The sequence below is a fragment of the Lepeophtheirus salmonis genome, chromosome 7 (assembly GCF_016086655.4).
Source record: "Lepeophtheirus salmonis chromosome 7, UVic_Lsal_1.4, whole genome shotgun sequence".
NCBI classification, from domain to species: Eukaryota; Metazoa; Arthropoda; class Copepoda; order Siphonostomatoida; family Caligidae; genus Lepeophtheirus; species Lepeophtheirus salmonis.
This window is the reverse complement of record NC_052137.2, coordinates 15455454-15468543: the sequence shown is the minus strand read 5'-3', so window position 1 is coordinate 15468543 and position 13090 is coordinate 15455454. Positions and strand designations below refer to the sequence as shown.

Here is a 13090-nt window from a genome sequence, read left to right as displayed (position 1 = left end):
AAAAACAATTTTTAATTGAATGGTTAGTTTGTTTCCTTCAAATGAGTGAACTACCTATAAAGGAGGTGGTTTTCAAGTATTTAGATTGTAAATAGAAATAATTTACATGCATGAGACCAATAGAAAAATATATATTGTATAATATATATTTTTTAATATAAAGACCAATCGTTGATTTCAAATCAGCTCAAAGTAAAGTAGAATTTCTTAAATGAAGATTTATTGGCCGATTTAAGTTTGGATCAACATTAATTTAGCAATTAAAACAGGAAGGATTCCACATGATTTTCATTTATCGTTCAATTAATCAAGAATTTTACACGAAGCAAGGCTGCATACTAAAAATAGTGCCATTTTATGGGCATACATATCAGATTCATGTTCCGGTGAAGTTCTTTTGAAACTTGCAAGATTTATTCTGAAGGACTACTCTTCATCTCTCTTTGTTGTAGAGTTTCATCATCCTATATTTTGTGATGTTAGAAATCATTTTCATTTTGGGGTTACATATTCTTAGTTTACTTTATTGATAAAAATTTGGTTACCATAGTACATAATTTAAAAATACTTTAGTGGCTCACCACTTAAAGCAATTTGGTATATGCTTTGGCTGATAAAATAAAAGTTCGAAAATTCTCATTGGTCAAAGTTTTGTTTGGAAGAATACTTACTTGAACCTGGGACTCTGGTGACTGTATAACTGGATTTGATGTGACGACATAAGAGCCTACTCTTTTTGACGGATAAATTACTGTACATGAATTGAAGCTTGTCTGACTAGTTCTCATTGATGAAGAATTAGACGATCGTAGTTGAAGAACATCTCCACCACTCGGTACATTATTTGTTTTATGACGGTACTTGGATTTATTATCTTTTGATCCCTTCCTAGAAAGTGAATGGATTAATACATGTAATTTTGTGGTTATGGTACATAAATAGCAATATCCAATTCTATACAGAAGTGTCACAAATCGGTTAATAACAATAAAAAATATTTATAAATATTCCATCTGGAATAGAACTAAATAAAACACACAAGATTATAACAAAAAAAACACCTCATATATCTTGCTTACACTATTCATGTTTTAAGAGAAATTTATGCAAGTATACTACGAACTTTATTAATTAAATAAAGTAATTTATGTGGATTTCTCCTACAAAATTACAACATATTCAGAAGTGAGATTAAAATCACCTAGTTACAATGTGTATTAAACATTTTGGATATTTTTTTTTCTTTCTAAATACGGGTGGAGCTTATTTTTTAAATGTTCGAATAATAAAGTTCTTAGCTCCTTTTAGTCTATAAACATTATTGCCCAACTTTGAACTTTTTAGAATAACATTAAGAGGTAGCTTAAGGGCCCTAAGTTTTCAAAATTTTACACTTTTATTGAAAAAAATGTGTGTTTGTTTTGAAAATTTTATATCAGCAAATTTTTTATATTTTTTTGCTAATTTCGTATCAATGTTTCCCAAATAACGATAAGTATAGTATTATGAATTGCAGCTTTCCGCCTATTTGTCTTTTCTTTAGCATATCACTTCCGTTAATCCATGGTTAGGATTTTTAGTCCTTTAAATACGTTCCAGTCTAAAAAACAAAAACAAAAAAAAGTCTTGATGGGCCCTAAACAAAGGATTGGTAGGGATGGGCCTTACAAAAAAATCAGTCTATATCAATGTCATTTCAAATTTTACCAATTCTATAGATGAATTATTATGATGTCATATGTATTGTTCAAAATTGTGAACATCGTCACAATAACATCAGATGAAGTTAAATTTTATTGTAAAATTATATTCCTAGTACTCGGTCTATATATTAAAACCACAAAAATTGGTCCACGATATATTTTAGTCTACGGTCTGGACCGAAATATCAGTTCAAGTTGGTCTAAAGAAAATCACTTAATACCGAACCAAGAAAAGGTTCGGTCATGAACAAGTGTCTCAACACTACTGCGATACTTTATGGCGTCAAAATCTCTCTGTCTTGCACAGAAGTTGGTACAATACATCAAATTGGAAGTTCTGGAAAAACCCAACTGATGACATAACCTTATATTTCTATTAACCTTAAGCTATGCTACGGTTTGAAAAGTTGTACTTTATGCATGTGCGAGAGTTATAAGGAGGAAATAATGACTATCGATGTAAATTTGTGAAAATAAAGCAGAAACCAATGGTAATACGATAATTCAACCCGGTTAAAGCGAAATTAGTTTCCATTAATTGGGACCACTTGTCCGTTAGGACAGCATATACACTGTATTAACCTGCCCCCTCCCCCATCACCTCCTAGAATCCCTTTGATATTGGTTCTTTATTTCTAGTTCTGTAATATTTAATAACATAGTCATTAAAAGCATTATCCCCCATAAAAAATAATTTACTTTTACTTACTTGCCAAAATTTTCATACTTGATATACAATTCCAAAATTTTATAGTTCTACTGAGCAAATTTATCATTAATTCAAAAAAAAAAAAAAAAATATATATATATATATGAACAATAATATATATTTTACATCAATAAATAAAGACCGTTTGAAAAATAAAAATAATTACGGTCCAATTCCTTCAAGTACACGTATTTTATAGATATAGCCCTTAAATCTAAACTGTTTATATGGTAAGACGAATATAGGATCTTTTTTGAATGTTTTTATTCTATGATTTTGATTTTGAAATATATTCATCATAATTATTATTTAAATAGTCGGTATAGTAAAAAAAATCGATTATGTTTCGAATTGGTGGCTTTATTAATGTTTATTTAGCGTTGCATAAGTGCGATCTGTTTACATTGATTTTTGTTAGAAAATAAGATTTTGTACTAAAAACCCTTTTCAGACAGCTTGTTGATTGTTTGACTGAGTATTTTTGAGTGCGTTTCAAAGATGGATACCAGGAACTAGAGAATACGCCATATTTTACTGATGTTCTTCGAACAAGGCAAAAACGCAAGCCAGGTGTGTGAAAATGTGAATAATGTTTATGGTCTAAATACTCTAATAGCCAATTACATACAATTTTGGTTTCGTTGATTCCATTCCGGTAATTTTGATGTCAAAGATGCGGCACCCTCTGGAAGGCCTATTGTAAAAAATGTGAATAAAATAATGGAAATTGTCGAGTCTAACCGTCATATAATCACTGTTTTGATTGTCAAAGATATCAACATTAATAAGGAAAAAAATCCATTAAAAATAAAAGTTTTTGAATTGAATTTTTTTAATGCCCCTTATAAATTATGAAATTACTATTGATCGAAGCAAATATGAGATACATTTGTTTTTTGTCATTTTTTTATCCTTATTTTATTGGAACCCAATTTTATAATATTTCAAAGCATTATAAATAATTATCTAATAAATTACAATACACTAATTCCTTGAGATACAAGTTCCTCAAAACATTTTAAGATAGGAGCTAAATTCTGTACAGAAATTTGCATTGATATATAACTTGCCTTCTTGTAATAAATACTGCAATATCTCAAATTTATCTGGTATGTGTGTTTTTTGATAAAATTAAATCAACTGATACCAAAAGAATCAATAGTTCAAATGATATGATTTACAGAAAGAACAATGAAACATTGACATGATTATTACAAAAATATTTCTTCTCCAATAAAGTTATTTTTACACTTTAAAATCAGTTTTTTATAATATCTAAAAGAATAGTCGAAAAAATTATTGATTTTTTCTAGAAAAAAAACCCCTTTATTATAATCTTTTTAGTTTTAATTTTCTGTCTATAACTTTTTGGATTTATATAAAGAAAGAAAGTTTTGACTGCCCTGGGTTTCTCCTACATAATATAGGTAATTTACAGCATTTACTTCCGATTTTCATTTTTTTCTATTTTTCAATTTTACTAATGTTGTAAGGGTTAATGATTTAAAGCCAAGAGTCCTAATTTTTGAAAATTTAAAACTGAAAGTGATGAATTATATAATAACATTAAGCTTATATTAGAAAAATATTTTAATGCAATAATTCTCGGGGAAAAAAATAAATTTCAGGTGATTTCCTATAGGTGTAAAACTCCGATAAATCAAGAACAAAACGGTTTTGTGGTAGAGAAAACCGTGTATGAATACTAATTGTATGATTAAGAATAATCTCAAATTTATTTCCCTGGGTCTTAAAAAATGAACTTTTACCTAAAATTCATATAATGCTTATGACATATGCTTATGACAAACCCATAAAAAACTTAACGCGTCTAAGATAGTTTCACCATTCATATTTAAACCGTTTGCGATTAAAACTATATTTATAAAAATATTTCAATTTTTTTATAAAAATGAAGATACAGAATCATGAAAAACTAGAATATGATGTCAGAAGAAGTTAACAAGGTGCAACAGGTTTTTTTCATGAAATTAACTTGACAAAAGTGATCTTTGTATAAAAGTTGAACAAATGCAACATCAGGCAAATTATAATTTATAAAAGTTATATATTTAACCCTAATTAACACACTGTACAGTCTAAAAAATGAGAAATAATGACTTGCATTAAACAAAAGTTGTAAAAAATATCTAATAAAACAAAGTTTCACATAATGTGTTTACAACTATTTCTAAGAAAGTAAAAAAAAACTTAGTGAAAAGTAATCAAACTCATGAAGGCTTGTGTATACTGTAGAATCTTTTACATTATTTATTTTATGCTGATTCAAAATATGCTATATGTGGTGTGTCAACATAAAAACAATCTTGAACAAAAATCAAGAAAATGAAAAAAAAAACCCATTTACTTTTTTACTACTTATATTTCCAATAACTCATAGATTGTTTGAGTCACTTATAGGTTTATTATTCAAATTTGTGAGATGAGTTAAATTACTCAATAAACTTAGCTATAGTTAAGAACCTTTATTTGATTTAAAAAACTTATAAAGTTTCTCATACTTTTATTGTGACCATCAATTTTAGTTACTTTAAATTATATTCGCGGAGCGTCCAAGTGATTATTCTAAACAATTTGTTCCTAGAAATTGATGATAATTTGCGGAAGAATACATATTCAATTTCAAGAAAATACATTGTAGCCTACTTTTGTATTGACGGACCACTTATATTTTTTTATCTGGCACGGACACTTTTGCAAAATCTACATTTACAAACTCACTATTCGCCGAATGACCAAGTTGCCGAATATTCAGTTTGCCGAACAGTAACTTTGGCGGCGAAAATAATAATCATCATATATTTTATTATGATTCATGCTAGAATACTATATAATTATGATTTCTATTTATGTTACTCTAATTTAAAAAATAAAATGTTGATCATATTATCCACGAATTAAAATCCTTAATTGCTCAATTATTAATGATTCATTTAATTATGAAAATGCTTCAACATTTGGTGCGAATCGCTATTAGAACCAATTGTAACAAAAAGCTAAAAGAAGAGTCTGGGTAGAAAGAGGGCTTGAGGTAGAAAAGGGATTTAAGGTAGACTAAATTGATGTAGGTAGAGGGGTAGAAAAGTGCCCCATAAGCCCCTTGAGAATTGTTTTCCTCTTGTACTCACAATTGATCAGAGGAGCGATATATTTTTACAGACATTATTTCCTTTCTTCTGTTGGATGAGCTTCTTCAAATAAATAGTTATTAGGAATCAAAGTTTTTAATTCCTTATATAAAATGCAATTCTTTTTAACACTTTAATTTATTTATGTTGGATCATTCATACAATTCCATGATGATCAGAGGAGAACATAAATAAGTGATAGTTTTTTTATTCCTTTTATCTAACTAAAGTATTCAGACATTATTTTTTTTCAAATTAAACCATTATTTAACTCCATCTTGTTTTGTAAGTTGTGCAGAAAATTTTGGAGACGCATTATTTACTACTGTCATTAAGTCATAAATACAATCTATACTTTGCAGATTTTTAAAATATTTAAAAATTATTCAAAAGCTGCTATCGGCAGCAAACATGGAATGATTCTCTTCTAGAAAATGAAGAGAGATTTATCCACTTTCCCCAAAGTGACAATCTATGCGAAAAGGCCCATAATAGTGATTTTTTTTTATCCGACCTCTAAAGAGCAGTCAAAAAATATATGACAAATAACAATATTATGTAAATAAATCATCCCTCACAGTTGTAGCATTGAATTTCAAGTCAAGGAGCACAACTATAATGCATTATTTCACGGTATAAAAATCTGATCCCTAATCCCTACGAAATGTAACTTCTTAGGTAGATAAACACTTAGAGTATGGACCTCTCTTTTCAGAGGATTCTTTAGACCCTAATTTGCAATTGCATCTTATATCTCAAAACTTATGAACCCTTTCTTCCACTTCTTTGTCGTCACAATGAGTTGAGCCGTCATGATGGTAAGGTCAAATATTGACATAGAAGGTTGACATAATTTATAACGTATGGAAACTTAAAAAATAATGGCGTCTAATTTTTTAATAATGTTTAGTGTATAATGCAGTTAATAGAGAACATTGTAAGATATATTAGTTAATTTTTTTGGTGGAGCAACAGGGTAAGTCAAACTATGCCTCATTGCATTATGGACCCTCCCTATTGTCTTTATCGTTTTTCACGGATTTTGTGGAGTATGATTTCATAATTCGGCAGTGGCTTTTTTTCTGATACTCCCCACAAAAAGCAATACGGGCAATTTGGGAAGGGTTCAAAGGGCAATGAGGCATAGTTCTTTAATAAATATTAACTAGGGATGTACCAATAACATTTTTTCAGCCGATTCCAGTTCCAATTCCGAAATCATCTTTATAGACGATTCCGTTACCGATTCCTAACTATTTATAATTGAATTTTGGAAACCAATAACATGATGTTTGACTTTTCATTTATTACTCATAGGAAAAAAATCCATAAATTTATCAATCCAAATTTAGATTTTAAAAATTTATTCTTATCCTTAGACTGGAGTGAATTTATTTCTGGTTGGCTTATATTAAGGAATTTGACGCTTCTCTTTTGGTAGATATTTAAAGTTCTAATTTCAATTGTCTCATCGATAAAAAAAATAATTGTGACACTGACAATATGCGATTTTCCGTTATATTACTTATTTTTATACGGTTGGCATAGGAATTGAAATTTGTATAAATCAGTGCTCGTGACTTTTTTAATGGATCCGGGACGGATAGTGATGACTCTAACTTGAAACAAAAAATATGGAGTCAACTTCAGCTCTGTTATAAACAATATTTTTCAACAAACATACAAAAAATAAATATTTATTGAAAAAGTTACTTAATTGTTTCAGAGTAAACCAATCAGCCCAACTTTTACCATTACGAACTTTTTTAAAGACTCAAGGTACAATTCAAATTTATGGGCACTCCAATTTGGTTATTTCTAAGTAAATTTCCTTTACAAACCTTCAAATTTTTATAATTATGTATAGGTATCGGTGGAATCAGCAGTATTGAACCGATTCCAATACTTCAAAAAGACTCATTCGTGCCTATTCCCATGCACCCCTAATATTAACTAATATCTGAGAATATGAATAGGACCAATCATATTTAAAAGGTAATAAGAGGGCGAATTAAAGTCCCATTAATTAATTGAAGGTTTTAAATTATAGCTAATATTCTTGAGTATCTCATCCCATCCCTCAAATTTAAATATGAATCCCATAATGGACCAAATATGTCTATAAACTATTCGGCTGTTAATATTTATTAAATAAATAAAAAAACCGAATTTCTCAATAACTTTATTTTGACTCAAGCGTATTTGAATAAGAATAATATGTTTGTGCACACATGTTCAATAAAATGGAGATTTATTACGTTTGTACAAAATTTAATTTATTCACTTGTGCGATAAGAATCAATAATTGTTCCTCAAAAAGATTATGAATTATGCTATTTATAATTGGTGCTTTGTAAGATTCAATAAAAAAGGACAGTTACGACTATTCTCGTTTTCTACTACATAACCTAGCAAGGGAATTCACAAAAATTTTGTCTCTACTTTTGGACCTATAAATCAATGATGAGGATTATAATGAGAGATTTATATAACAAGAAAAAAGTCGTATTGAGGATAAACACTTTCATTAATCTATTTATCTGCAGTAAATACAAAAAAAACTAATGCAGACAATATTTTTATCTTTTAATAGAAATTGTATTTTCTTCGTTTGAATGTATAATCTATAAACATATATTAATATTGTACCAATAGAATAGGGTTTCTCTCCGGTATCCCAAGATTTATTGGGGTTTACATCTATAAGAAGTTCCAGGAAAATCTTTCATTTATTTATATTTTAGGATATAGTCTTCATTTTACAATAAAAATATGGGGATTCAAAAATTTTACTTTTATTTGCCCTATGATTGAGATGGTTTGTTATAAAAATGACCTTTTTAACCCAAAATTTCTTTTTTGTGGCCTACAATGTCCTTTTTGAAAATATTTCTTCCAACATCTACATGATATTGTATTTTCTTCCCCTTTAAAGATCTAAGTCAAAAAAATCATCAAATACAGTTTGCAGCTACATATTTTCAGATTCCAAAAATATTTTAGTTATTTATGTAGCTTTTCTGAATCGGAGAATATACATACATTGTAAGTATAAAAAATGAATAAAAATTGACAAATTATTAGGAAATCTAATTCATAACTCATTTTTGAACGCAATTATACAAATTATAATTTGTCGTAAAGTAAAGGGGTACGTTTTTACAACAAAGAAAAGGTCACATAATAAAATTAATATAAAAAAAGTAATTAAAGAACTATTGCTTGAAGAAAATATATATTTACATATTTATTAAGGTATGAAGACTTATTGATGGTATATAAAAAAGTACTCTCTGCAGACCACAAAACATAACATTTTTGGCTATGAAGGTCATTTTCATATTATTCGAGGTCAAAGCAATCTCAAGTCAAGGGGGAAAAATGTTGACTAGTAAATTGATAATGAATTATTTATTTTTAGGATAAATGATTTGTAATCTGTTGCCTTCTTGAACAAAAGTTCCCTATTTTAAATATAATATGTACTTTGGAGGCAGTATGAGATGCGACATAAGATATCGCTGGTGCGATCTCCTCTTCCCCGGGCAAGTACAGAGAAGGATGGAGAGACCGTTCACATCTCCATTTGGACTTCGTAAAACATCAAAAAGTCCATTACAGTCCCATACAGTGTTGCGATAACATAAAAGAAGGTTGAAATTTTTTAGACGAAACATACAAAAATCAATATTAGTCCCATCCACCTAGCCGTATACCCCTAATTCAGCTGGATCTAAAACCCAACCCAAACATTATTAGTGACAATGCATAATATATGGGTAAGAACAATTTAAAACCTCTTTTTTTTAACAAATAAAAAAAGAAATACTTAAATGTCACAGTATTCATAATTTACCCCCCCATCCCCCCCCCTCTCTCCTAAAAATGATGATGGATACACTAGGTTTTTTACCATCTACAGAAATTAAAAAAAAAATATTTATTTAACATTTAGAATCACAATACTGCAGGAAAAGAAAACTAAGGTGGCTTTTATTGTGTATTTAAAAATCAATAGTGTTTTTCATTCTTTCACCAATTAAATCGGTTTAAATAATAAAAATATATTTACCGGGCCGTGCAAAATTATTTACCAATGATGTAAATATACTTTTAAAGATATTTGAGGCAACCAATCTGATTGTTTCGTATTTTTACTGTTAAAATAAACAAAAATCCTTCCTGTGAGAGCGTAACAACTTCCACACGTGAGACCATGTCCAATCTGGAAACAAAGAGGATCGAAATTGCAGCCCTCCTCCGAGCAGGAGTGCCTCATAACAACATTAAGGAACAGTTTGGGGCCTCGTTGAAGACAATTTACAACGTTTCCAAGCCCTTGGATGCTGGGGGTGATCTCAAGCATTCCCTGGGGCTGACAGGAATCCCACTGTCTCAACAAGGCAAGTAAAGGTAGTGTTCAAGAGGACTCCCAACAGGTCCATTGCCGACATGACTAGAAAGATGGGAAAGTCGAGATCAACTGTTTCAAGGGCATTGAAAAGGGCTGGAGGAAAGTCTTTGAGGCGTACTGAACGCCCTCTTCTAACTGAACGTCAGCGAGAAGTCAGACTTGAACGTGCCAGAAAATCTTGAATGATATCAAGAGCTCATCTGGACTCATCATCATTTTTTCAGATGAGAAAACTTTCACGGTCGATCCTGTTTTCAACATGCAAAATGACCGTGTTGTGATTGGAGATGTGCAAGATAAGCACCGCTATGTGGCAACAACAAAGCACCCTGCTTCGGTGATGATGTTGTGTCTCGTGGCCTCCAACGAGAAGGCCATGAAGCCGGTATGGTTCCCCACTGGATACAGATTAACAGCAGAGGATTATGCGAAGATTCTGGCGTCCAATATCCTTCTGTGGATCAAATCCATAGTCGGCAACTCTCCTTGAGTTTTTCAACAAGATGGAGCACCCAACCACGCTTCCAAGAAAGCTCAGGAGTGGTTCAAGGACAACATGAACTTTTGGCCCAAGGACTACTGGCCCCCTCAGAGTCCAGATCTGAACCCACTAGACTTCTCGATCTAGGTGCACGTGGAGACCAAGGCCTGCAAAAAACGACACAATAATATAAATGCCTTAAAGGCTGCTGTCAACAAAGCCTGGGCCTCCATGGACGCCGATTACATCCAGCAAGTCTGTGGCAGCTTCAGACGTCGCCTGACCAGTGTCATTGAGTCAAAGGGTGGCTACATTGATTAAATTTGATCACAAACTATTTTATTATTCTAAAAATGTATGAATAAATTGTTTCTCAAGTCATTCGAAATGTCATTATTGTCCACGATATGTTCTGAACAAAAATCGGTAAATAATTCTGCACGGCCCTGTATGTCCCTAAAATTGTAAGATTTGTAGCAAAGTTAGAACCTTTTGGTATTAAAATTTTCACTAAATTTATCAACAGTTGCTGATCTTTATATTTCTAAATACAAATGAAAAGTGGAAAAAATATAAATTTTACCACTACCAAAAAGAGAAAAGTACACTAAATAATGATTTGTTTTGTAGATAACGATGTACTTTGTAACACAATAAATATTAAACAACAAAGAGGAACACTCATTTTGTACAAATGAATTCAAGTCAAAAAAGAAATGTATCTAAGTGCGTAGAATCCCAAACGGATATAAGTTTTTCTCTCTGTTATCTGAATTCTGAAATATCTGGGATTATAGTAATTTTGAGACTCTTATCGTTCCGGGTCATTTTTTACCCTTAAAAAAATCCTCAAATTAAAAGTAGGATTAATAAAACTTACATAAATCTGTTTTTATTGATTAAAAAGGTTTTTATTGATTCTGTATCTTGTTCTGAACGCAATATATTTCCCTTTTTAGGCATTTTTTAAAGTTATGTATTGAATAATTTTCTATAATATAAGCATGATATTTCTCATGACTATGTATTATGAGTAAGTTATAAAGTTTTAAAGAAGAGTGTCGTTTTTCATCATAAAAATGGAAATACATCGAGTTCAGAACAAGATATTGAATCATTAAAAACACTATATAATCATAAAAAAACACTTTTACATAAGTTAGATTAGTCTTACCTTTAATTTTTTTAAGAGTAAAAATGATTTTGAACGATAATAGTCCTGAAATACTCAAATCCAAGATATTTCAGAATTCACATGACTGAGAGAAAAAATGTGATCAGTTTTGTATTCTGCATTCATATGCAGATAAATTCAATTATTGTCTTCATTTAATTTGTACAAAATCAACCCCCCACACCCACCCCCCTAATTGTTGCCCTGCGTAATCTAATTGATATTGAAAAGGATTGCATATTAAAACTACACAATCAGTAAAAAGTTGGTATTGTAGGTTTATGTTATTAGATTCAAAATAAGGGATATCAAATTTTTAATCGGATAATTTTTAGAATTTTTTTTTAAATATAGAGCCACCATTTATTTGAAGTTAAAAATATATTGCAGAGAAAAGTTTTATTATGACGGGAAGAACTTGGAAGGGCGAGACTAGTAAAAGTAAAACATTGATTTTTAAGGGCCACCCTACTCTATAATTAATAAAATAAAATAGCTGAGTTAACTTTTTCAAATAATAACGCAATTTTAATTCCCAAGAGAAATATATATATAATTTATACACTTGAGAAATTAAATTAACATTAAAAAAGTATATTTGCTATTTGTAAAAGGAATTGAATATGTAGTGCTATTGTAAATAAATGTATTTTATAGGTATATTTAATGAAATTATTAACAATTGCATCAATATAATACTACTAATGAATGTTCTATTATATACGACTATTTTTGTTTTAGCTTTTAGACTGCTTCTATGTTCCAAAGGTTCTGATCCTCTTACATACCATCTTAAAAACTTGTTATAAGTTGATATATAGTAGAAAATTAGCCTTGGGCCTCATGCTCGTCGTTACTTTTGCTTAGGTTTCGGTATACTAACTCTTGGAGGAACGTTTTTATCAGGAGTTTTTGTGATCGGCATAGAATGTAAAATCTATTAACATGAAATATTTTAGTTTCTTGAGACAAAGGGTATTTTTAAATGTATCATCATGGCAGGGCAAAAGTAACTATAATATCATAAAGATTAGTATAATTAAAATTAGTGCTGAGACTCGGTTCAAGACCGAATATTTTTTATGGTTCGGTCTCTAGTGAATTTTTATAGATGGATATTTTACTCGAGATTGCGATATTACGTCGTAGACGTAAACTTGATCGTTTTTAAACTCTGAACATTTTTTTTGGGTATCAATATATAAACAAAAATTTGTGGTCTCAATATTCTGACCTATTACCTCCCTTATCCTGGTTTTTGAGTTGACCCAATATGATTTATATAACGTATTTAACCTCATATAATGTTATCGTGCCTATGTTTACAATTTTGAAACATAAATAACGTCTTCAACAATTCATATATCGTATCTGTCTAGACGTAATTTTAAATGAGACCAGGCCAGAACGATTTTTTTGTAAGACCGATCCAGAATAGCGCTGATATATTGGATCGAAAT

The 13090-nt window shown here is 30.0% G+C and overlaps 1 protein-coding gene across 1 annotated transcript in view; it reads right to left on the bottom strand.

Moving 5' to 3' along the window:
- Window positions 1–443: 443 nt before the first annotated feature.
- LOC121121667 (solute carrier family 35 member F2-like) overlaps window positions 444–13090 on the bottom strand; it is a 221402-nt gene continuing 208755 nt past the window's right edge. The window contains exon 9 of the mRNA XM_040716632.2: window positions 444–888. Coding sequence (XP_040572566.2) covers window positions 585–888 — 304 coding nt within the window. The 3' untranslated portion in view covers window positions 444–584. The remainder of the gene's footprint in view (window positions 889–13090) is intronic.